At 70.5% G+C, this 25,830-nt stretch overlaps 1 protein-coding gene across 1 annotated transcript; it reads right to left on the bottom strand.

The window, feature by feature from the left end:
- Nucleotides 1-486: 486 nt before the first annotated feature.
- BAHCC1 (BAH domain and coiled-coil containing 1) lies at nt 487-25,830 on the bottom strand. Its single transcript, XM_075440902.1, is given in 27 exon segments — nt 487-1,186; nt 2,020-2,256; nt 3,789-4,942; nt 5,659-5,832; nt 5,906-6,028; nt 6,101-6,209; nt 6,289-6,364; nt 6,471-6,635; nt 6,637-6,734; nt 6,819-6,926; nt 7,713-8,038; nt 8,121-8,285; nt 8,385-8,628; nt 8,713-8,827; nt 10,126-10,227; nt 10,388-10,524; nt 10,594-10,778; nt 12,188-12,901; nt 13,029-13,386; nt 13,982-14,175; nt 14,794-14,952; nt 15,048-15,256; nt 15,369-15,474; nt 15,560-17,227; nt 17,551-17,673; nt 18,528-18,707; nt 25,636-25,830. Coding segments are annotated over 27 exon segments (7,608 nt in total). The 5' UTR covers nt 25,808-25,830; the 3' UTR covers nt 487-979.

Raw genomic sequence — 25,830 nt, forward strand, 5'->3', positions numbered from 1 at the left:
AAGGCCTTTACATAGAGTTTGCTGTTCATAAAACCTTTGTGTTTTTAATCCTTTTTTTTTCTTTTTTTTTTTTTTAATTTTTTTTTTTTTGTCTTTTTGTCTTGGTTTTTTTTTTTTTGTTGCATTTTTGTAGTGTTTACACTGGAAAAGCCCCCGCCGCCGCGCGGCCTGTACAGCTCCCCGGCGGCGGGCAGGGCTCGGCCGGACGAGCCAGCGTCCACCGGCACCGCGGCCGCCCCGCTATTGCACTGGGGCCGGACGGCGGCGGTGGGTGCTGGGGGGGGCCAGGGACAGCCACCCCACCCCACCCCCAGCCCCCCGCCCTGCTCGAGCCGCGCTGGGGGCCGAGCCCCCCGCCCTGCCGCCGCGTCCCCCCTATTTACAGAGCCCCCCGCTGTCCTCGTCCCAGCCAGGCTGGGGGACACAGTGCACTGAAACGGAACCGCCACCCCCCGCCCGCCCCGCAGTATTATTATTATTTCTGTTTATTTGTTTGTTTTTGTCCCCCCCCCCCTTTTTTTTTTTAATTTTTTTTGCGTCCGTTTGTCTCTTTTTCCATAAAACTTCCCGGAAGAAATACACTATTTACAGGCAAAATAAATAGAAGAACACACCTGATTTCTGCTTTACCCGCTGGCAAACAGGCAGAGGTACTAGGGAAAGTATGGCTTCTAGGGGAGCCCCCCCCGCGCCCCCCGGCACGCCGCCCCGCCGCTGCCCCCGCGCCCCCCCCGGGCTTTGCATAGCGGGGAAGGACCCCCACGGCGGAATGGGGGGGGGGTGCCCATCCCCATCCCCCCAACCCCAGCAGCCGGGGGGTCAGCAGAGGATCCCCCGGACCCCGGCACCCAGGGGGGTCAGCAGAGGATCCCCCCATCCCTGGCAGCTCGGGGGGTCAGCAGAGGATCCCCCCACCCCCGACACCTGGGGGGGGGTCAGCAGAGGCTCCCTCCGACCCCGTCCCCGGGTCGCTGGGGGGTCAGCAGAGGATGGGCACCCCGTCGGCGGTCACCAGCCGGCCCGTGGTGGGGTCGTAGGTGCCCGCCAGGTAGTAGAGGTCCTGGCGGTCCTGGTACTTCTTGCTGCGCGTCATCTGCTCGTAGTGCTCGCGCCCGACGACCTGGCACTTGTGGGAGATGGTCTGCACGTCGTTCTCGTCCTCGTGGCACGACTGGTACAGCGCGTTCTGCAAGGGGGGGAACAACCGCAGACATCAGGACAGGCTGGGGTGACCTGCTGGGGAGCAGCTCTGCGGAGAGGGACTGGGAGTGCTGGGGGACGACAGGGTGACCATGAGCCAGCAGCGTGCCCTGAGTGCCAAGAAGGCCAATGGGTTCCTGGGGTGCATTAGGAGGAGTGTGGCCAGCAGGGCGAGGGAGGTTCTCCTGCCCCTCTGCTCTGCCCTGGGAAGGCCCCATCTGCAGTGCTGGGTCCAGTGCTGGGCTCCCCACTTCAAGAAAGATGAGGAGCTACTGGAGAGAGTCCAGCACAGGGCTACAAGGATGAGGAGGGGACTGGAGCATCTCTCCTACAAGGAGAGGCTGAGGGAGCTGGGCTTGTTCAGCCTGGAGAAGAGAAGGCTGAGAGGGGACCTTAGAAATGCCTCTAAATATCTGCAGGGTGGGGGTCAGGAGGACGGGGCCAGACTCTTTCCAGTGGTGCCCAGTGACAGGACAAGGGGCAACGGGCACAAACTGAAGCCGAGGAAGTTCCAGCTGAACCCGAGGAAGAACTTCTTCCCTCTGAGGGTGACGGAGCCCTGGCCCAGGCTGCCCAGGGAGGCTGTGGAGTCTCCTTCTCTGGAGATATTCCAGCCCCGCTTGGCCGCGGTGCTGTGCAGCCTGCTGTGGGTGACCCTGCTTGGGCAGGGGGTTGGGCTGGGTGACCCACAGAGGTCCCTGCCAACCCCCACCATGCTGGGATTCTGTGATGCTGTTCTGCGGGGGGGGGGACACACATGATGGCATCACCTGCCACCCACCCCACCAGCGAGCCGCCCACCCCTGGCCCAGCCCTCACCTTGCCGTCGCTCTGCCGCTTGCCCAGCTTGGTCTCCTCGGGGTGGTAGAACCACTTGACCTTGACCACCATGTTGCTGCCCCAGGACTCCCACATGCTCTCGATGCGCCCGATGTAGGGCAGGTTGGGCCGCCCGGCCGAGAGGAAGACAGCGCAGTCCCCGACGCGCAGCGTCTCCTTGCCCCGCACGATCGCCTTGTAGAACAGCTTCCGCGCCTTGCCCTTCATGCCCCGCCGCTGCGAGGGGGACAGGGGGGGGGTCAGGGACCCCCAACCCCGCATGCACCCGCCCCGCCGGACCCCCGCACCCGGGGAACGCAGCAGCGAGCTGGGGCGGGATGCTCCCACGGCACCCACCCAGCCCTGGGCACCCTGCAGGCACCCTGCCCCATGCATCCCAGTGCCGCAGCTGCTGCACCCTGCACCCATGCAACCCGCCTCATGCACCCTGCCCTGTGCATACAGGCACTCTGCACCCACACACCCTCCCATGCAGCCAGGCACCCCACCGTGTACCCCCAGGCACCCTGCTGCACCCATGCACCTTGCACCCACGCACCCTGGTGCGTGCACACAGGCACCCGTGCGCTCTGCCCCACTCACATTGCACCCATGCACCCTGCCACGCGCCCAGGCACCGGCACCTACGCACCCTGAACCCACGCACCCCACCCCATGCACCTACAGACCTGCACCCATGCACTCTGCCCCCTGCACACCGCAATGCACCCTGCAACGCATCCATGCGCCCTGCACAACCTGTAATGCACCCTGCAATGCACCATATGACCTGTCCCGTGCATCCTGCACCCATGCACCCTGCCATGCACCCTGCTATGTGCCCATGCACCCTGCAATGCACCCATATGACCTGTCCTGTGCATCCTGCACCCATGCACCCTGCCATGCACCCGTGCACCCTGCAATGCACCCTGCAATGCACCCTGCCACACGCCCATGCACTGTGCGCCCTGCACCCCTGCAATGTGCCCATGCTCCTTGCACCCTGCAAGGCACCTATGCACCCATGTGACCTGCACTTATGCACCCACACACCCTGCACTCATGCACCCTGCAATGCACTCACACAACCTGCCCCATGCCCCCTGCACCCTGCAAGGCACCCATGTACCCATCCAGCCTGCACTCATGAACCCATGCACCCTGCACTCATGCAACCTGCACGGCACCCAGGCAACCTGCCCCATGCACCCTGAACCCTGCATGGCACCCATGCAACCTGCCCCAGGCACCCTGCCATGCGCCCATGCACCCTGCAAGGCACCCATGCGACCTGCACTGCACCCATGTGACCTGCAATCCTGCACCCCTGCACCTGTGCACCCTGCATGGCACCCATGCAACCCGCCCCATGCACCCTGCGCTGCACCCTGCCATGCACCCTGCACCCATGCACCCTGCAATGCACCCCACAATGCACCCATACAACCCACCCCACGCACCCTGCACCCTGCAAGGCACCCATGCGACCTGCCCCATGCACCCTGCACAGCATCCATGCACCCTGCACCTTGCCATGCACCCATGCACCCTGCCAGGCACCCATGCGACCTGCACTGCACCCATGTGACCTGCAATCCTGCACCCCTGCACCTGTGCACCCTGCATGGCACCCTGCCATGCACCCCTGCACCTGTGCACCCTGCATGGCACCCATGCAACCTGCCCCATGCACCCTGCCATGCGCCCACACACCCTGCACGGCACCCATGCGCCCTGCGCTCCTGCACCCGCGCACCCCGCCGTACCTGGGTGGGGTTCCCCGACCACCTCCAGAGCTGGCGCGCGGGCAGGAAGGCGGAGATCTTTGGCCGGTTTTCCACCGAGGGCAGGCGCTGCCTCCGGGAGAACTCTTTGGCTTTGGAGAAGCTGAGGGCCTCCCTGCGCTTGAGCTTGGCCTTGGGGCCGGCGGCGGCGGCCTTGGCGAGGAAGCAGCGCTGCGGCGCGCCGCCCTTGGAGCGCAGAGCCTCCGGCTGCGCCAGCAGCGCCGGCACCGGGTGCGAGAGGCAGGTCTGGAGCAGCAGCGCCGAGTCCTCGTCCTCGGAGCTGTAGGAGGAATCCTCGTTGTCCGAGGAGCAGAGGCTGGAGGTGGAGACGGAGCCGGAGCTGGAGGAGGTGGACGAGCCCGAGGAAGAGGAGGAAACCGAGAGGCGGCTCATGAAGCGCGAGGGCACGTCGGCGCCCAGCCCGCCCGCCTCCTCGTCCTCGTCCATGTCCGAGTAGGAGCTGTGGCAGTCGCTGTCGCAGTTCAGCGTGAACTCGGCTTGGCCCGAGTACTTCCGCAGCGCCAGCCCGACGGGCAGCGGGTGCGCGGGCGCCCGTCCCTTCCTCTCCTTGCCGCCCAGCGCGGCGTGCGCGTAGCCATGGCTGGCCAGCGGCCGCTCCAGCTTGGCCCCGAAGTCCTTCTCCGCCAGCAGCAGGGCCTTGCAGTTCTTGTTCTTGGGGGACGTCACCCCTTCGTGGTCCAGCTTGACCAGGTACTCGCCGCCCGCCTTCCTCCGGCCGCTTTTGCCCATCTCCACCTCCAGCCGCTCGGCTTTCTTGGAGCGCAGGAGCTTCTGGGCGGCCGGCAGCACCAGCCCGGCGCCGGCGCCGAAGGAGGCGTAGGAGCTGGCGATGCGGCTGAAGGAGTCGGCGCCGAAGCCGTTGCCGAAGACGGGGGCAGCGAGGTGGTGGTGGTGGTGGTGGTGGTGGACGGGGAAGATGGCCTCCTTGGCCCGCAGCTTCTTGGCGCTGCCGTTGACCTGGAAGAGGTTCTGCAGCACGGCCGCACCTTTGCCGGCCGCCTTCCGCTTCGTCTGCGCCACGGCCGACCAGCTCAGCAGCGGGGCCCCGCGCCGCCCCACCAACGGCTCGCCCGGCGCCAGCACCCTGCCGCCCGACAGCACCTCCGCGGCTTTGCCTGGGGGGAGACGGGGTCAGGGGCGGTCGGCGGCCGCGAGGGAGGACGGATGGACGGACAGACGGATGGATGGACGGAGGGAGAGAGGGATGCTCTGGGACTGTGCCTGTCCCCGCATGTGCTTCCCTGCGGCCTGGGCTCCATTGCCCCTCGCTGTGCCACCCCCCTCCTCCATCCTGGCCCCGCAGCCTTCCCTGCATCCCGCCATACCCCAGTCCCACACTCTGCACCCCACCTCTCTCTGCACCCCCCCTCCCTGCATCCATCCCTGCCTCCATCCTGCCTGCTCCCCTGCCTGCTCCCCTGCCTGCATCCCTGCCTCCATCCTGCCTGCTCCCCTGCCTGCATCCCTGCTTCCCTGCCTGCATCCCTGCCTCCATCCTTATCCTCCCCCATGCCTGCATCCCGGCATTCTTCCCTCCACCCCACCACCCTTCCCCACATCCCAGCACCCTCCCCTGCATCCCCTTTCCTGCCTGCATCCCAGCCCCCTTCCCCACATCCCAGCCCCCTTCCCCACATCCCAGCACCCTCCCCTGCATCCACTCTCCCACCTGCATCCCACCACCCTGCCCCGCATCCCACCCCCCTTCCCCGCATCCCAGCCCCCTCCCCCACACCCCGCCATCCCTTCCCCCAGAGCTGCTGGTGCCCCCTCCCTTGGGGACCCCGGGGGACGGTGCTCAGCAGGTGGCAGCCCCCCCCCCACCCCGTACCGCTTCTCTCCTTGCCGGCCGCCTTCTTGCCCAGGTTCCTGGGGGGCTGGGGGCTGTCGAGCCGCTCCGGGCAGAGGCTGGGGGGCAGCTCGCCAGGGGAGGCCACGCTGCCGCACGACCGCTTCGTCCGCCGGCAGGAGCTGGAGACCAGCAGCGCCGGGGAGGGCTCGGTGCCTGCGGGCAGAGCGTGGGGTCAGGGTGGGCCCCACCGCCCCCCCTGCCCACCCCACACCCCCGGCCCACTCACACTGGATCTTGAAGTCGGGGGGCAGCAGGCGGATGTTGGAGACGGCGATGTGCCCCGTGTCCCCGTCGTCGAACTCCACCACCACCGCCTCCGGGTCGTCCTCCTCCTCGTCACTGGAGGAGCCTGCGGCACGGGGTGGGGGCTGTTGGGCTGGGGTCCCCGACCCCCCCGCCCCACCAGCCCCCCGCTCCTCACCTCGCACCACGTTCCCTGGGTAGAGGCACCGGGATTTCTGGCTCCAGTAAGCGCAGACTCGGGTGCCCGGGGGGAGGCTGCGACGCGACTGGGGCCGGACGTCGAGGACCTGCGAGGGAGCGGCGTGCTGGGCTCCGCGGGGCCCGCTGCCCGCCGGGACCCCCGCCCCGGCCCCCCGCCCCGCTCACCGCCTCCTGCAGCAGCTGCTCCTGCGAGTAGATGCGCTGCCGGTTGCCCCGCTCGCCCTCGATGATGATGCTGTAGCTGGGGAGGGGGCATGGAAAAAAGGGGAGGGGGGCTCAGCACCCACCCGGCAACCCCGACATCCCCCCGCCGTGGGGCAGGGACCCCCGCCCCGCCCCCCACTCACATGTCGGGGGGCTGGATGGTGCGGACGCTGCCGGCGTAGAGCAGGCTGTCCTCCTTGGGGATGAGGATGTGCAGCCCGTCCCGCAGATCCTCCTTCTGCAGGGAGCAGGCGTGGGGCAGGGGGGAGCGGCGGCCCCCCCCGCGCGCCCCCCGCCGCGCAGCCCCCCTCCTCCTCCTCCTCCGAGAAGCTGCTGTTGTCATCGAAGTCGAAGTCGTCCTCCACGGTGAAGCTCTCCAGCAGCTTGCTGACCGCCCGGCCCTTGCACTGCAGCAGACGGAGCTCAGGGGGGGTGGGGGGCGCGGGGGGGGGGGCCGGGCTGGGGTCGGGGTCCCGGCCCCCGCCTCTCACCTGCTTGCTGCCCACTTTGCTCTTCACCTTGGCCAGCTTCTTGCCCTTGCTGAGGATGGTCTTGGCGCTCCGGGGGGAGAGGGCCAGTGAGAGGGCCCCATTCTTCCGCTGCGGGAGCGGGGTCAGAGCTGGCCGATGGCCCCCCCGCCGCCACCCCCGGCCCTCTGGGACCACCAGGACCCCCCAAGCACCCAGCCCCTGCACCCCGTGGTCCCATTGGACACCCCACAGCCCCACCACTACCCCAAGCCCCGCACCCATCCCTCTGCACCCCACAGTCCCATTGCCCCCCCCCACCCCACCAGTACCCCGAGCCCTGTACCCACTCCTCTGCACCCCGTGGTCCCATTTGGGCCCCCTCAGCACCCTCAGACCTGCACCCACCCCTCCGCACCCCATGGTCCCATCGGAGCCCCCATCCCCACGGTCCCACAGATGCCCCCCCAACCACCTCATCACCCCCAGCCCTGCACCCACCCCTCCGCACTCCACGGTCCCACTGGACCCCCCCCCAGCCCCACCAGTACCCCAAGTCCCACACCCACCCCTCTGCACCCTAGGGTCTCATTGGGGCCCCCCCAGCACCCCCAGCCCTGCACCCACCCCTCTGAACCCCATGGTCCCATTGGAGCCCCATCCCCATGGTCCCATTGGTCCCCCCTCAGCCCCCCCAGCCCTGCACCCACCCCTCTGCACCCCATGGTCCCACTGGAGACACCCCAGCCCCCCCAACCCCTGCACCCACCCCTCCGCACCCCATGGTCCCATCGGAGCCCCCATCCCCGCGGTCCCACAGATGCCCCCTGACCACCTCATCACCCCCAGCCCCGCACCCACTCCTCTGCACCCCAGTTCCCACGGGTGCTCCCCACCCTCTCCCCCCCTCGCGCTCACCCTCAGGGCCGACTGCAGTGCCTTGCTCTTGCGCGTCGCCTTCTTCAGCCTCTCGCCGGCCAACCGAGCCCCCTCGTCCCGCGGCCCGAAGTGCCGGGGCTCGGCGCCGCCGAAGGGGCTGCCGCCGGGGGCCGGGGCGCTGGGGCCGCTGGGGGCCGGGGGCCGGAGGCTCTCCTTGGCCTTGGCCTTCAGCTTCTTCTTGCCGCCCTCCTCGCAGCCGCCCGCTTTCCGCCGCGCCGGCACCTTCTCCAGCTTGCCCGTGCCCGGCTTCACCGGCCGCCGCTTGATCTTCACCTCGCCCTCGGGGCTGCCGAGGCGGCAGGGTCCTGGGGGGGGACGGGGACGGGGTTCAGGGCACCCTGTGGGGTCCTCGTCCCCCGCGTGCCCCCGGCATCGCGGTCCCGTTACCTAGCAGTCCCTGCCTTTCCTTCTTCTTCTTCGCCTTCTCGTTGGCCTCCATCTTCACCACGGAGGATGGCGAGGGTCCCAGCACAGCCATGGGCACCGAGGGCAGCAGCGACAAACCCGGCTCGTCGTCACCATCCTCGCTGTCCGTGTCCCCATCGTGCTCATCTGCTAGAGGAGAGGGCAGCGATGAGGGACCCCCGTGCCCGCGGGGGTGACCTGGCACCCCCAGCCCCGCGCCAGCCCCCAGCCCCGCGCCAGCCTTGCCTTTGAAGCTCGCCGGCTGGCGCGGGTCGGGGTCCTGTGGCGGGTACTTGGTGGCCTTGGAACTCTTGGGCCGTGACAGCTTCTTCTGGATGCGCCCGCCAGGGTTGGGGTCTTTCCGGCGGAAGGGGCTGATGCCGGCGGGCAGCCCTTTGCTCTTCACCTTCTGCTTCAGCTGCGACACCTTGTGAGCCACCTTGCAGGCCAGCTTGCCCTGCGAGCCGCTCTTCTTGCACCGCACCTTCTCCTGAGGGGGAGAGGGAGGCTCGGGAGGGGGCCGGGACCCCCCCAGCCCCGGGGTGCCTTTCCCCGGCGGCGGGTCCGGACTCACCGGGGAGCCCTGGAGGCTGCCGAAGGCCGCCTCGGCCAGCTTGCTCCTCTTCTTCTTGGGCTCGGGGTCCCCCCGCAGCTCGGCACACAGCAGGGACAGGCTGGTCTTCACCGCCCTGGCGGGGAGTGCGGCGTGGGCACGGAACCCACCGGACCCCCCGGATGGCTCCTGATTCCCTGGGTAGATCCTGCACCCCTCTGATGAATTCTGCACCCCTCTGATGGATCCTACATCCCCAGATAGATCCTGCACCCCCGGATGGATCCTGCATCTCTGCCTGGATCCTGCACCCCTCTGATGGATCCTGCACCCCCAGATGTCTCCTGCACCCCTCCAATGGCTCCTGCACCCCTGGATGGATCCTGCACCCCTCCAATGGCTCCTGCAACCCTCCAATGGCTCCTGCATCCCTACCTGGATCCTGCACCCCTCTGATGGATCCTGCATACCTGGGTGGATCCTGCACCCCCGGATGGCTCCTGCATCCCTCCAATGGATCTTGCACCCCCGGATGGCTCCTGCACCCCTCCGATGGATCCTGCATCCCTGCCTGGATCCTGCACCCCCAGATGTCTCCTGCACCCCTCCAATGGCTCCTGCATCCCTGCCTGGATCCTGCACCCCCCCAATGGATCCTGCACCCCTCCAATGGCTCCTGCATCCCTGCCTGGATCCTGCACACCCCCGATGGATCCTGCACCCCCGGATGGCTCCTGCATCCCTTGGCCGCATCCTGCGTCCCTGCCTGGATCCTGCACCCCTTGGTCACCGCCAGCTGCCGGCTCTCCCCCTTCTCCCCCCCCATAACCTTCACTCGCTCACTAATGTTTTCTGACATAAAACCTAGAGATTAATTTTTTTTTTTTTCTTTCCCCTCCGTCTTAATTGAAGGAACCATTTAGCGCAGATTTAACTGTTATTACCGGCGGGGGGGGCCGGGGGCCGCGCGCGCACACGCGCTCCAAGCGTGTTTGGACTCGCTCGGAGGATTTATGCAAATGGGCCTGTCGGGAGAGGCAATTTGTAGCGGAGAAGGACAATTATACAGGGCCCGGGAGTGGGGAAACGGCTGCGCCGGGCGGCTAATGGGTAATAATAAAGCGCCGGCAGCGATGAACGCCGCCGCAGCGTGACCAATGGCTTTATACGGCGCAGATAAAGAGGCTTTTCTGCCACGCCGCTGGCGGGGGGGACATGCTGCTGCCGCCCGGCCGAGCCCCCCGCCGCCAGCGCCTCGAGAGTGGGAGCGCGCTGGAGCGAGCGGCCGGACCCCCTGGATAGGCCACTGCGCATGGGGGGCACGCGGCGGGGGTCCCCGAGCACCACGGCGGGATGGCCAGACCCCTGCCTCGGGCAGCAGGGCTGGGGGCTCGTCCCCGGGGATGAGGAGGGCACGCGGCGCCGGTCACTCACTTGACCTTGCGGCTGTCGGCCCTGCCCAGCGCGCTGGAGTGCTTGCGCTTCCTCGGCCGCCCTGGACCGCGCCGCGCCGGGCTCCGGGAGCTCTCGTCACGCCTGCAGCCGTGGGCAAGACCAGAGGCACCCTGAGCCCGGGCTGAGGACGGCCCCAAACTCATTGCACTGGTGACTGTTACCGCCGTCCGGCTCAGCGGCGGGGCGCTCCCTGCCCGGGGTTCCCCCCCTCCCCAACCCGGGGACCCCGATGGGGACGTACTCGTGGTCGTGTCGTCTCTGCAGCTTCACCAGCTCCCGCTGCTTCTCCTTGTAGCGGCGCTGGAGCTCGGCCAGCCGCATCCGCACCTCCACCTCCTGCGTGTTGAGCTGCTCCATGGCCGCCTTCAGCGGGCAGACCTGCGGGGCCGGCGGGGCTGAGACCGGGCGGCAGCTCATCGCACCTCCCGCCCCGGCGCAGATACTCACAGCCTTGGTTTTGGGTGTCCAGGTGTACTTGCGGCGGGGGACGCGGGGTCGCGGCGGTGGGGAGGTGGGCAGGGGGCTGAGCGCCGGGGGGCTGCCGTCGCGGCCGGCCGCCTCCACCAGCGCCCAGGCGGCTGCCACCGTGGCCAGGTTCTGCAGGTTGAAGGCCAGCAGGTCCTCGTCCTCCCCTGCCGCGACAGGACGGGACGGGAGGTTAGCGCGGCCGGCGCGGGACCCCCACACCGCCCCACGTGTGGGACAGACCACGCGCACATGCGTGGCAGCACCAGCACCACTACCAGGGCGAGGAGGGGTCTGTGGGGGGCAGGGGGCACAGGGTGCCACGCGTGAGCGGGGTCGTGGAGCACGGGGTGCTGCGTGCGCAACACGGAGGCGTCCCCGGAGCCCGGCGATGAACTCATCGGCGAGCAGAGCCAAGGCTGGGCTGGGAGGGACGCGGTGACGCGCCCCGTCGGCGTCGGGGAGCGGGGCCCCACGGTGTCACCGCCCGCGCCACGCGCGGCCACGGCAGCGGCGAGCACGCGGGGCTGTCGGCACGCGCCCGCGGCCGCGTTGGGGCTGCGCCAGGGCCTTCCCCGCTGGGGCCCCCCGGGATTCCCTGGGGAAGCCGAGCCGGGAGGGAATCCCGGCGCCTGCCGGGAGCCAGCGCTGGAGCAGAGCCCCGGAGACGGCCACGGGCCGCGACACCGGGCACCACAGCGGGCACCGCACCCCGCACACAGCCGCGCAGCCTGGCGCTGCCCACACGCGCGCAGCCCTGCACCACCAACGCGCGCTCGGCCCCCAGCGACGCCAACGCAGACGCAGTGCCCTGCACCCGCGCCACACGCGCAGCCCCTGGCATGCACACGGCCCATGCGAGAGCTCATCGAGAGCTGCCCCGCGGCAGCACGCCCCGCACGGCTCCACCGCACGCACACCGCGACGGCCTTCTGTCGCACGCCCTGCGCAGAGCGGCTGCTGCTCACCCCTGAGGGCGGGCAGCACTGGGGCGGGGAGCATTGGGGCAGGGAGCACCGATGCCAGGCAGCACTGCAGCAGGCAGCACCCAGAGCAGGGAGCACCGCAGCAGGCAGCACTGCGGGCAGGGAGCATTGGGGCAGGCAGCACCCAGGGCAGGCAGCACCGAGAGCAGGCAGCACTGCAGGCAGGAAACACCACGAGTGGGCAGCACCCAGAGCAGGCAGCACCGCGGCAGGGAGCACCAAGAGCAGGCAGCATCAGGGGCAGACAGCACTGGGGCAGGCAGCACCATGGCAGGGAGCACCAGGACAGGGAACACCGTGACTGGGCAGCACCCAGAGCAGGCAGCACTGAGGCAGGCAGCACCGCAGGCAGGAAACACTGCAAGTGGGCAGCACCGAGGGCAGGCAGCACTGCAGGCAGGCAGCACCGATGCCAGGCAGCACTGACACCAGGCAGCACCACGGCAGGGAGCACCCAGAGCAGGCAGCACCGGGGCAGGGAGCACCGCGAGCGAGCAGCACCGTGGGCACAGAACCGTGGGGTGGGGGGCTGCGGAAGCACAGGGCGCCAGGGGGCAGGGGGTGCCGGGGGGGTCCCAGGTGCCGCTCACCTTCCAGGGCCAGGTCGCAGCGACGCCGGCGCAGCTCCAGGTCGGCGAGCTCGCTGAGCAGGGCAATGCCAGGGATCCCTGTGGCGTGGGGCGCGGGTGAGGGGGGGTCCGGGGGGGGCTCCACGGGCGAGCCCAGCGCTGGCAGCTCCCCCAGGTTGATGCCAGCGGCGATCAGTGCCTCCAGGCCGCCTGGGCAGCCCCGCCGCCCGCCGAAGCCATCGCCATCCTCCTCCTCGCAGCTGCCCTCCAGCTCTGAGCCTTCGCTGTCGTCCTCCTCCTCATCCTCCTCCTCCTCTTCGGTGGCAGGGGGCAACGGGGAGGCCCCTGCCGCGGGCACCGGGCGCTGCTGCTCTGGTGGGCTCTGCTCCGGCGCTCCCTGAGCCGTCTCCCGGCACACCCCACAAGGCACCGGCCCCCGCTCCTCGGCAGCCCCCGCCGCCGGCCCCCGCTCCCCGCAGAGGGGTCCCGGGGCCAAGAGGAGGTGGTGACGGTGCAGCAGCACCCCGGGACCCTCGGCTATCGTCCCCCCGGCCGGCGGCTCTCGCGGGGGTCCCGGCTCCCGCAGCACCTCTCCGGCGGGGCTGAAGGTGCGGGACTGCTCGGGCTCAGCCGGCGGCGAGCCGGTGTGCATCGTGTCGGGGTCGGCCGGCTCGGCGGAGTGCGCCTCGGAGAAGCCCATGGCGGCAGCGGGGTAGCTGTAGCCGGGCGGCAGGTCTGCGGAGAAGCAGGCGACGTCAGCAGGGACCCCCCAGAACCACGGCCACCCTCCTCGTCCTCGCCATCCTGCAGGGACCCCCCAGAACCACAGCCACCCTCCTCCTCCTCGCCGTCCTGCTCGTACCCGGCTCCAGAGACTTGGGGTAGTCGCGGGGCGGCTGCCCCTCTCCGCGCTTGTCCTCGCCGTCACTGCCCTTGCTCTGGACGGGCAGGGGGCTGTCGGCCGGCGAGCGGGGGGCCACGGCAGAGCTGGCGGCGGGGCAGACGGGTAAAGTGCAGGGGGCCGCGGGGAGGGCCACGGGGCACTTGGCCGGGTGCCGCAGGGCCGGGGAGTGGCAGCAAGGGGACAGCTTGGGGGGCCCGGGGGCCGCCGAGGACAGGCCCTTGGCCGGGGGGTTTAAGGCAACTGCTTTGTGGGAGGGTTTGAGGGGCTTCTCGGGACCCCCGTCCTCCAGCTCCAGGGGCTGCTCCTCCGGCTTCCGCTGCGAGGGGACACTGAGGTCGGCACACGCCAGCCCCACAGCCCGGACCCCACCCCACAGGCTGGCCCAGCACCCTACAACCCTGCCCTGCACCCTACAACCCTGCCCCACATCCCAGCCCTGCACCCCACCGCTCTGCCTGGCACCACACAGCCCAGTCCCTGCCCCACGTCCCCCCGCCCCACATCTCACACAGCAGCATCTCATATCCCAGCCCCGCATCCCACCGCCCTGCCCAGCCCCACTGCCCAGCCCCCGGCCCACATTCCCCTGCCCTACATCTCACACTGCAGCATCTCATATCCCAGCCCCACATACCAGCCCTGCATCCCACTGCCCTGCATCCCACCGCCCTGCCCAGCACCACACAGCCCAGCCCGACTGCCCAGCCCCTGCCCCACATCCCCCACGCCCCACATCTCACACAGCAGCATCCCACATCCCAGCCCCGCATCCCATATCCCCACCCCAACCCCATATCCCCCCCCTACACCCCAACCTCCAGCCAGCCCCCGCGTCCCCGTCCCGCGCGCAGCCCCACAACCCCCGGACCCCTGCCCTCCTCGCCCCCCGCCGCCCCCCACCCCGCGGGCACCTGGACGTGCGCCTGGCGCTGGATCTCGAGGGCCTGGGCCGCCCGCTGCTGCTGCTGCAGGGCGTAGAGCTCCTGCTGGCGCAGGAACTGCGAGCGTGGGTAGACGGGCAGCTGCCCCGTGTGCTGCAGGTGGGCGCCGGGTCCCCGGCCCGGGTACATCGGGGGCCACAGCGACGCCTGGTCCATCACGTCGGCTGCTGGCAGCGGGGGGGTCAATGGGGGACCTGCCTCGGGGTCACCCCGCAGACCCCAGCGGTGCCCCCCCAAGCCCTGTGCTCCTGGCAGCACCCGCAGGGACCCCATTTCCCACTCCTGTACCCACAAAAACACTCATGGGGAACCCATCTCCCACCCCAGCACCCTTGGCAGCTGCGGGGACCCCCATCACCCACCCCTGCACCCCCAAAAGCACCCAGAGGGACCCCACCTCCCACTCTTGCATCTCCAGCAGCTGCAGGGACCCCTGTATCTCACCCCTGCAACCCCAAAAGCACGCACAGAGACCCCACCTCCCACCCCTGCACCCCCAGGGACCCCCATCTCTCACTCCTGCACCCCCAGCAGCTGCGGGGACCCCCATCTCCCACCCCTGCACACCCAAAAGCACCCCAGGGACCCCCATCTCCCACTCCTGCACCCCCAAAAGCACCTACAGAGACCCCATCTCCCACCCCTGCCCCTCAGCAGCACCCTGACAGACCCCACCTCCCCCCGCCCCCCCCCCCCCCCAGTCCCTCTGGGACCCCCCCCAGCACAAAGCGGGGGTGTGCCCGCCGCCACCCCCACCCCCCCGCACCCCGTGCCAGCCTCACCCAGCGTGTGGGGGGTGCCGTGGGCGGGGGGCTCGGTGGGCAGGATGACGAGCTGGGCGGGGGGGTCCTGGGAGAGGGGGAAGACGGGCTGCATGGCGCTGGGCATGGAGGCGGGGAAGGCGGGCGGCAGGTTCTGGTGCAGCGCGGGGTGCCCGATGCCTGCGGGGCCGGGGAGGGGAGGGGTCCGTCAGTGCCAGGGCTGGGGGGCAGCACCCACAGACACTCCCCCCCACACCTTTACCGGCGGCACTGACCGTAGGAGTGTCCCCCCATCCAGATGGAGGGGCTGCGGGTGCGGGGCAGCCAGTGCGTGTGCGCCGGGTGGGCGTGGGCGGCGGGGTCCCCCCCAAGCTGCCCCGCCGGCAGCGAGGACCCCCCGGCCAGCATCAGGTGGGGGGTCAGCTCCCCGGGACACCCCCCCGACGGGTGCAGCCGGGCGAACTCCACCAGCTCCTTGTTGTCCCTGCGGGAAGAGAAGGGGAAGGGGGGGACACACAGGGCATTGGGCAGCGTGGGGACCAGTCTGGGGGGGCAGAGACCCCCCCAAATCATGTCCCCCCCATCCTAACGCTTACTGGAGAAGGAGCTCTCGCCCCGGCAGCCCCAGGCGCTCGTCGCAGAGCCGGCCCCGCTCCTCCTCTGCCTCCAGCTCGATGAGGTGCATGGGCCTCGCCGTGCCCGCTGTGCCGGGGGACAGCACGGTGCCGTCAGCGTGGCACCCCGCCACCCCCTGTGTGTGTGTCCCCCCCCTGTCCCCAGACCCTACCTTTGATGCCGGCGGCCGTCCGGCCCTGCCGTCCCGACCCGCCGCCGTAAGAGGGTTCGGGGCGTCCCAGCGTCTCCTTCTGCCGCGCCACGGCCACGGCGATGCCGACGGGCGGCTGCCGCACCTCGCCCTCGCCGGCCGCCAGCCCCTCGTGCTCCCGGCCGCGGGCGCAGTCCGGCCGCTCCAGCTCCGGCTGCCCCTTCCCCGGGGGGAACTTGGCGTCTTGGTGGGCGCAGCTGCCCTTGACGCCCGCCAGCCCCACGAAGGGGGGGCCCTTCTGCCCCCCCAGCAGCGCCTGGTTGCTGTATTTGAGCAGGTTCTTCATGGCCGACACCTCGGCCGGCGCGGCCGGCACCTCCTGGCCCAGCACCGCGCCCTGCGGCATCATGGCAGCCTGCTGCAGACCGCTGCCGAAGGGGTCCAGGTAGGGCCCCTTCCTCTCCTCGGCCACGGGCAGGGGGGGGCCCTGGCCCTGCACGCCCCAGGGGGGCAGGGGGGGTCCGCCATAACCCAGGGTGCCCAGCTCCAGGGGCTTGCGCTTGCCCTCGGCGCCGGCCGCCTCCGCCTCGGCGTGCTGCTGGTGCCGGATGCGAGCCACCTTCTGGGGAGCTGGCACGGGGGGGGGGTCCTTGGGGGGTCCCTTCTCAAAAGTGCAGCAGGAGGGGCCGACGCGGACGCCCAGCGGGTCGGGGCGGGGGGCGTGGGAGCAGTCGGGCGCCGGCGGCACCTCGAAGTAGCCCTTCTCCAGAGCACCCTTGGGTGCGGGGGCTCGGCCGGCGAAGGGGGGTCCCTCGCCCGCGCCCCCGCCCAGGTACTCCTTCAGCCGGGCGCCGGGACCCCCCCACTCCATCCGCCGCTCCCCCGGACCCTGGAAGGGGCCGCCGTACGCGGTGGGGTGCTCGGCCGCCGCCTCGACGTGCCGCTCCTTGGCGTCGGCGCGCTCCAGCCCGCCGGCCTCCGCCGTCACCTGGAAGGAGCGGCTCTTGTCCGCGAGGTGCCCGACCGACGGCACCAGCGTGGCCCCGCTCAGCTTCAGCTCCCGGCCGGCCGGCTCCGGCAGCGGGCACAGCACCTCGGCGCCGGCGTGGAGCTGCAGGCAGGGGAAGGAGCTGGCGGCGGGGCCGAGCGCGGCGGCACCGGTGGGCACGGCGTAGGAGACGGCGTGGTGCAGCATCTGCCGCCGCTCCACGCACTCGCCGTAGGGCTGCGGGGCCTCGATGTTTTCCCGCTCGCCCCGGCACGGTTCCTTGGCGACGCAGCGGCCGGCGCGGGGTCCGGCGGTGCCGGCGCAGCTGGGCAGCGCGGCGCGGCCGGCGTCGCCGTCCAGCCCCTTGGCACCCAGCAGGCAGGAGGCGAGGGGCTTGGGGCGGCCGTCGCCAGCCCCCCGGGCGGGCAGCCCCTCCGGCGGCACCGGCAGCACCGCCTTGTGCCGCTCCTTGGGGTCCTCCTCAGGCGGGCGCTCCTTGGGGTCCCCCTTGCCCATCGCCTTCTCCTTGCCCGCCAGGAAGCGGTCGTAGTCCTTGGGGGTCTTGGGCAGGGGTCCGGTCTCCCGCTCCCGGCTGCAGGAGCTGGCGGGGGGCCCGGGGGCGGCGCGGGTGATGCCAGGGAAGCCGTGGCCGGTAGGGAGCAGGGGGGGCTGGGCAGGCAGGTTGCGCAGGTAGAAGTTATCTGGAGGGGAGGGCGATGGGTGAGCCCCCACCCCAGACCCCTGCCCAGCCGCGGCCCCCCGCTAATGAGGGGAGCAGCGCGGAGGAAGGCATGGACTAGTTAGCTCCTTCTCCCACCTAAATCAACGGTCCCTATTAAGCGCCCGCCACGATACGGTGAGAAGCGAGAGCGGCTGGGCCCGCTGCCCACCCCCCTGCACCTTTAGACCCCCCACCCTGCCGCCCAGGGACCCGGCGCTGTCTCGGCCGCTGGGGATGGAGATGGGAGCCGAGCCCCCCCACCCAGCCGGGGACCCCCCCCGGCGCCGGGACCCCGGTACCTGCCTTTCTGGCTGTCGTAGAAGCGGTGCTGGCCGTAGAGGACATTGCCATTGCCGTGGTGGTCCAGGGGGCTCATGGGCAGGAAGGTGGAGGCCAGGCTCCCGGAGAAGCGGGGGTACCCTGGGGCTGGGGGCACGGCGTCAGCGGGGCTGTGGCGGCATCTCCCCCCCCCCCCCCCCCCCGGCATCTCCACGGAGCGTGCTGCAGCAGCTATCACCACTGTGCCCCCCCGGGAGCTGAGACCCCACCGACTCGTGGCATGGGTGGCCGCATCGCCACGGCTCGGGCAGGCCGTCCGTCAGCGGCGTGCGCTGCCTGGACCCCCCCCGTGCCCCCCCCCCCCAGCATGCCGGGAGCCAACTGGCAAGCGGTCAAACCAGGAGCTGGGCCGGCTGCCAGGGCCCCGCGCCAACACCACCTCCCCGCTCCTTAACTCTGTCGGCCCTCGCTCCGGCCGCTCCCGGGGGGATGGGGACGTCAGGGGTCGCGCCGGGCTGCGGGGAGCCCTCCCCCACCCCACTTCCACCATGCTGCTCCTGGGGTCCCCACACGGCAGCCTGCCCCGGCTTGGGGGTCCCCACCGCGGGGGGGGAGCGCTGCTCTGGTTTGTCACCAGTGACACGAGCTGGCCGGCCTCAGCCCGGCTCCGGGCACAGGGTGGGGGTCAGCAGCCTGGCACGAGCCTGGACCCCCCCGAGCCCCGAGTGTGGGGGGCTGAGCCTGGTCCCCGCGGATGCCCAGGGTGGTCTGCGGGGCACGCTGCCGGCTGTGTCCCCCCCCGCCACCACCCCGACTCTCGCTGCGTGCCAACGGCGTGCCCGTGCCGGCCGCCTGCCACGACCACCCGCGTGCCGGCGCCGGGGAGGTCCGAACCCCGTCGGCGTGGGCGCCAGCTGGACGTCACCCACCAGCACCGGGCAGAGCCCCGCAGGGACAGGGCCACCCTGCCCATCCCCCCCCTCACCCCGGCGCCTGCTCACCTTCGTGGGAGTGCGAGAACCAGATCTGGGAGGTGCCGGAGTGGGGCCCGCGGAACGCCGGCTCCGGGGGGGAGGCGGTGGGGCCGGCGGGGTGGCTGGGTGCCCCCGAGCCCAGGCTGCTGCTCAGGAAGCCCCCCATGAAGGAGGAGGCGGGCGCGCTGCCCATCAGGCCACTGCCGGCTGCTGGGGGGGAGAGGAGAGAGTCAGGGAGGGCCGCACGCACGCCCGCTTGCACGCCCGCCATGCTGCGCCGCTCGCCGACGCTCACACATGTGCGTGTGCCCGTGATCACGCGCATCCCTCGCACACGCGTGCTCTGTGAGGACACGCATCCCTCGTGCAACTGCATCCCATCGCGCACGCAATGCCCCGGACGTCCCCACAGCCCCACGGGGCTCGCACATGCGCCGGGGCGTGTGAGGGGCACTGCTGCCCTGCCCTGAGGGCACACACATGTGGCTTTGCACATGCGTGTGGCTCCCCGTGCTGCCACAGGACACCGGCCACCCGCGCTCCGGTGCCGCGCTGTGCCAGGGCGAGCCGGGGCATCCCGGCACGGGCAGCTGCCAGCGGCGGCAGCTGGAGCCCTTCCCGTGCCGGGGTCCGGGAACACGGGGACAGCCCCTGTGACCAGGGCAGCAGCTCCGCAGCGCCGGGGGACACAGAGCCACACGCGTGTGCACGCGCGTGCAGGGAGGAGCGGGTGTGCGGGGTGGACACGGCCATCATGGGAAGCGCAGGGCAGGGGGGCAGCCCCCACCCTGACCCCAGCGGCCTCCCCCGCAGCCTGGGGAGCCCCCAGCCCCCCCACCCCAGGGACCCCCAGGCCAGCGCTCCCCACCCCGGCCGAGCCGTGAGATCATGGTGGAAAACTCGGCGCCGGCGGCCAGCGGGCGGGAGGGAGCTGGGGCATGGGGGGGACGAGAGCCGGCCACCCCGCTCCCCGCATCCACGCGTGTGCTGGCGTGGGCTGGCAGGGGCTGGCGGGGGAGCGGGCAAGCGGCCGCTCCCCGGCATGGCACGGCTCGGCGCGGTGCGGAGGAGCGCGCGCTGGCCGGCCGCCCGGCCGGGGCAGGAAGCGACGCTTGGCTCTCGCCGCCGGCCCACGCTCCGCGGCTGATCCCGCCGGGATGCCTCCGGGATGAGTGGCGGGATGTGGGTTCCGCTCGCTCCTTCCCGCGCCGGCTGGGGCGAGGGGCTGCGGGGGCCGGGGGCACGGCCACACCCTGCCCGAGGCCCTGGGATCCGGCACCGCGCCCCCGTGCCGGACGCGCCGGGACGGGTGGGCTCCGCGGCACGCCGAAGCCGTGCCCGGTGTCACCCCGGCGAGCCCCCAGCTCGGGGACCCCGCGGCGGGGCGTGGGGCCGGCAGCGTGCCGGGCGGGAAGCCGAGGTTTCCAGAACGAGCCTTTTCTGGAAGCGGTGGAACGGGCTGGAAGGAAATAAAAAACACCCCCACACCACACACCCCCCCCCCCTTTCCCGACGGCCGGCCACGCCGTTCCCACCCGCCCCGGCCCCTCGCACGCTCGGCGCAGCGTGGCACGGCACGGCACGGTCAGCGAGCAGCCCCCCAGCTCTGCCCCCCCATGTCCCTGAGACCACGCACAACTCATCACTCCGATGAGCGGGCAAGGATGGGGGACCCCCAGCCCACCCCGGCCCTCCCCAGGGTCAGCACCACACGGCAGACCCCGCAGTGGCGTGGCCGGCGAGCGGACCCCGGCAGTGGGGTGCTGGGCTGGGGGGCACCCAGGACACCCCGCGCAGGGCTGGGGGGAGGAAAGGGTGAAGAGCAGCAGCGGAGCCGCTTCCCCCTCCTCGCTGCCAAACCACAGCTGGGGGGGGGGGGGTTTCACCTCGGCTGCCCCAAACCCGCAGAGGGTCACACGTGTGACGAGCGTGCCGGGTCTCAGCCGGGCTGCACCCACAGCGCTGGGGAGGGGGGATGCGGGCTGGGGGGATGGGACCAGTGCGGGGGGGTGGCAAGGGGCTCCCTCACCCCCCCCGAGGCTGTCCTCGCCCCCGCGCCGCTCGGTGCAGCTGGGAACGCGTTGGGAAGACGGGAAGCTTCCCCCGCCAGCGAGCAGGGCCAGGGTGGGCATGGGGGGGCTTGGAGGGGGGCACTCCGGCCCCACAGGTTTCTGGGTGGGGGTCGACAGTGGGACCCCACAGCGGCACTGCCGGGAAAGGGAGGGGGTCCCCAGCCCCCCCCGTCCGGGACACCCCGACCCCAGCAGCCCCCCGGCGCGGGTGCACCCCGATACGTAGGGGCTCTGTTTGGAGGGAGGAGGCGGAGGGGGTTCAGCCCCCCGGTGCCGGTCCCGGGGTCCGCGGCGGCAGGGACGTGCGCGGGGTTGGGTTACTCCCCCGGCTATTTCGGTGCTGGAACATTCCTGGCGCGGCCAGGGCCGCATGCGGAGACGCCAGGAGCTGGCAGGGACCCTCCTGCAGCGCGTCCCCACCACCAGCCCCCGTTCCGCACCCAGTGCAGGATGCGGCCCCCAGGCTCCCCCACAACCCACATGGCCCCTTTAAATATTCAGCAAATAGCAAATAAGTGTAATATAATTTCCTCAGCGTCATAATTTAAGATTAATCCATATTGTTATGGCACTAAATAAACGCCGTAATATCGCAGCGCTGCTCCAAGCAGCTTGACGGAGCGCCAGCAGCGCAATTAAAGCGTTATCCGACGGGCAACCGCGCGGCAGCCGCGCTCAGCGCCGCTCGCAAGCTGTCGGCTTTCGGCGTCGGGGAGGCCGGAGCCGCCGCACGCTCGCCGGAGCCACGCGTGCACACGCCGCTCGGTGCACGCGGCCGGCATGGCGGGTGCATGCGGCTGGCATGCCGCTCGCGAGGACGGCACGCGTGGCTCCTCGCACGGCCAGCGCATGGGGCTCACACGCGCTGCTCCGTGCGTGATACTCGCACGAAAGTCACGCTACTCCATGAGTGATCCTCACATGACAGACACGCTGCTCCATGCGTGCCCCTCACACGACGGACACGCTACTCCACGTGTGCTGCTCGCACGACGGACACGCTGCTCCATGCAGGCGCCTTGCATGATGGACACGCTATTCCACGTGTGCTCCTTGCACAACGGACACGCTGCACGGCGCATGCCTTTCGCATGACGGACACGTTACTCCGTGCACGCCCCTCGCACGATGGTCACGCTGCTCCACGCACGAGGCCGTGGGGAAGCCATGGGGGGACCCAGGGGGTCCCGGCGTCCCAACCTGCGCAGCCCCACGGGGGTCCAGCGGCACACGGAGGCCAAGCAGACGACTCCCCCCCAAGTGACCCCCCAAAACCTGGGCCCCACGGCGAGCCCGTCTGCCCTGTACCCCTGTACCCCTGCACAGCGCCGCACCCACGGGGTCCCAGGCAGGGGGAGCAGGGAATCAGGCAGGGATGCAGGCAGGGATGCAGGGGAGCAGGCAGGGATGCAGGCAGGCGGGGAGCAGAGCAGGGAAGGAGCGGAGCAGGCAGGGAGGGAGCAGGGAGGGAGCAGAGCAGGGGAGCAGGCAGGGGAGCAGGCAGGGAGGGAGAGGAGCTGGCAGAGGAGCAGGCAGGGATGCAGGCAGGGATGCAGGGGAGCCGGCAGGGGAGCAGGCAGGGGAGCAGGCAGGGGAGCAGGCCGGGGAGAAGGCCAGGAGGGAGCAGAGCAGGCAGGGGAGCAGGGATTCAGGCAGGGAGCAGGGATTCAGGCAGGGAGCAGGGATGCAGACAGGGATGCAGGCAGGGATTCAGGCAGGGAGCAGGGATTCGGGCAGGGATGCAGGCAGGGATTCGAGCAGGGAGCAGGGATTTAGGCAGGGAGCAGGCAGGGAGGGCGCGGAGCAGGCAGGAATCAGGCAGGGCCGCGCTATGCCCATCTGTTTCGTTTTACGGAGCGGATAAAGAAGAACTCCAGGAATGAGATTATTGGGTGAGTGTTTATTTACCGCGGGGGGGGGGAGGGGGGGCGCGGCCCGTGTGAATCTCCGCAGTCACCGAATCGCCAAACCCTGCTATTTTTATTTCCCGCCGTAATTCCCCGCTCGGCTGTCGCGTATCGCTGCCCTCAGCGCCGGGAGAGGAACCGGCTGCGGGTGGGACAGGGACGCTGCGGGACAGGGGGTCCCGAGGAGCCGGGGTGCCGCAGCGGCACCCAAACGCTGGGTGGAGCCCATCCGCACCCCCAGCCCCCCCTCGGGGACCACCCGAGCCCACCACGCACGCGGCGCTCGGCCCAGGGAACCCGGTGGTGGCACTGCCAGCGGCTCTGTCCCCGGCACAGGACCCCCCCCAGGTCAGGCAGCGCCAGGGGTGCCGGGACAGGAGGCACAGGCCGGGTGCCCAAAGCCCGCGGTGCCGAGACCCCCCCAGTCCCCCCAGTTTGAGGCAGCCGCATTCACTGGCAGCGAGCGGGGCTGGCGGCAGCTGCCGGGATCGCACCGCGCGGCTGCTCGGGCCCCGGCACGCAGCGGCATCGCCGCACGGATCCAGCTCATCGCTACCGAGCAGATGACACCACCGCGGGGTCACTGCCTGGGGTGCAGGGGTCTCTGCCCACCGGACACGCGCGTGCGTCCCCCCCAGCCACCCCGGCACAAGCGCGGCTAACGAGGAGCAGACGAGTTCATCCCCAAATCTGTTTTAACTTTGACACCTACTTTTTAAAACGCAGCACATGCGGCGGCGCAGCACGCGGTGCCGAGTCGGGGGGGGGAAAAGCGGGGAGCCCCCACGCCGCGGCCTGCCAGCCCCTCGCCAGACCCCGGCTTCGGTCACTAACAAGAAAGCGGCACGGCGAAGCGGCTGCAGCGCTGGCACCCAGCCCCACGCCCCGGTCCTCACCTGCCCCCCGTGTCCCCCCCCCAAGCCACCCCGGGGAACCGCGCAGCGCCTGTGCAACTCAATCCGGGGAGGGGGGACAGCTGCGGGAGCCCAGCCAGACGCCAGCGCCACGCCGCCGGCTTCACCGCCGGCACGCGTGCCCGCGCCGGGACGCACAGCCGCAACGCCACGGCTGGGCCGCACACCCGCTCCCGGCTGCCGACCGGCACCGGGCAATGAACCGGCACCGCCATGGCTGCGGTGCTGTCAGCAAAGCCCGGCGCTGGCGTGATCCCCCCCCGGCGCTGTCACACGTCGCGACGCACCGGGGTCCCCGCCTCGGTGACAAACAGCCCGGCGCGATCTCCGCCGTATATTAGTCCATAAAAACGTCACCAAGGGCAAAAATTGAGGCCCCGGGCGTAAAGCACGGGCTCGGCCGGAGTTTCCCGCCCATGGTGGTGGAATCGGGACCCCCAGCCGTGCTCAGCATGGCCGCGCCGGGGCGGTGGGACCACGGCCCCCAGCCTGGCAGCGCCGCGATCGGGGAGCAGGGACTGCACCCCAGCCTGAGCCGAGCTCCTGGCAGCTCTGGGGGTCCCGGACCCCCCCAGCAGCGAGCGGGGCTGAGGCTCCCCGTGCTCCAGCGCCGTCTCGCGCCGTCATTTGCATGGTCCCGGTGCCAAACCCCGACGCAGACCGAAGCGTTTGTTTGCAATAACTGCGCGGCCCTGAATTATGGCTTTAATAAAATCAAGCGAAACGGTTTTTATCTCCGTGGCCCTTGGCGCAAGCTCCCGGGAGCCGTGGCCGTTTGGGGGAGCGGGGCCGGAGCCCCCCCCCGAGCCACGCGGGACCCTGGGGCTGCCGCGTGCAGTCCCAGCCCCGTCACCGCCACGGCCGCCCGCCGAACCGCGTGCTGGCTGTATGCGCTGGGTGGGGTAATTATCAATTATCAATTATCATCGGCGTTAATTACCGCTCCCCGAGCGCTGCCACCGCTCGCGGCCCCGTGGCACAGCCGGGGTGCCAGGCTGGGGACCCCCCCGCTCCTGCCACGCCGTTATCGCCCTTCGTCCCTCCAACAACGCGCGCATCCGCGCCGGAGCCTCTGAGCGCGGGGAGCTGGGATCGGCTCCGGCTGCGCCAGCCCTGCCAAAGCCCGGAATATTTTTAGCCCTTTCTGTTGTTGGGTTTGGCTTCTCCTTTTTTTTTTTTCTTCCTTTTTTTTTTCCCCTCCCTTTTTTTTTTCCCCTTTTTTTGCTTTCCTTTTTTTTTTCTCTTTTTTTTCGTCCTTTTTTTTTTTCCTTTTTTTTTTTTAAAAAAAAAAAAAAAAAGGCGAGTTTCGGCCGGGGTATTTTTAGCCTGATCCCTGTTATTTTAGCAGCCTCCGTCGCCTTCGGGCTCCCGTGCGTCGCCCAGGCCCCGGCGGGTGCGAGGGTCCGGCCGCCACCACGCCACGAAGCCACCGGCGTCCCCGGGGATCCCCCCCCTCCTCCGGTCACAGCGAGCGGGAGAGGGGCCGAGCCCCCGTCCCAGCCTCCCATCCCGGGGACGGGCACCGAACCCCCGCTCAGGACCCCCCCAAAGCAGGGGGGAGGCCAGGGCAGCCCCCCCCAGCCCGGCGGTGGTCCCGGGGGGCGGGGAGGGGACGCCGGCACAAAGCGAAACCTCGTGGGCCCGATCCTGCCCCCCCTCCCCGGTGTCCCCTGCTTTCCGCCTCCTTCCCGCAGCCTCGGGCCCCCCCCCCCCCGTGCCGGCCCGGCCGTGCCCCCCGCCCTAATCCACGCACTAATTGTAATCCCATTAAAGCAGATATAATTTTATTAGCGTTCACAGCTCATCAAGGCGGCGACAATAACCGGGCGCTGCCGCGGGGGGGGAGGAGGGGCCGGGCAGCTCCGCGCCGACCCCGCACCGCTGCCCCCCGGCCCCGCTCCCGAGCTCGGCAAAGCGGCTCCGCCCTCCGAACCCCCCCCCCCCCCCCGCACACAAAGCCGAGCGGGTACCGGAGCCCCGTCCCGGTGCGGCCGTGCTGCGGGGCTTTGTCCGGGGGAGCAGCCGCGATAGGGGGGGACACCCCGCACCGCAAAGCCCTTCCACCCCCCTCCGCATAACGGCCGCCTCGCCCAGAAAACGCTTCCTCGTTCGAGCACCGCACCGAGCACCGCACCGGGGAAATACCCCCCCCCCCCCCGCAACGTCCCGGTGACAGCGGGCACAGCACAAAGGCGAGCCCGAGCCCCCCACACCCCCCCGCACTCCCGCCGACCCCTCTGACCTGTGTGCGTGGCCATGGAGATGGGCGCGGGGAAGTACTTGGCGGGCTGGAAGTGTCCGGGGGGCTGCGGGGTGCCGGGGGCCGAGCCCGCCCCGCGCCCCGCACCGTGCCGCTGGCCCAGGCCGCCCCGCTCCGGCAGCAGCCGCGGCGGAGCGAAGTCACGGCCGTCCATGCCGGGGCGGGGGGGGTGCGGGG

The sequence above is a fragment of the Opisthocomus hoazin genome, chromosome 21 (genome assembly GCF_030867145.1).
Source record: "Opisthocomus hoazin isolate bOpiHoa1 chromosome 21, bOpiHoa1.hap1, whole genome shotgun sequence".
Lineage (NCBI taxonomy): Eukaryota > Metazoa > Chordata > Aves > Opisthocomiformes > Opisthocomidae > Opisthocomus > Opisthocomus hoazin.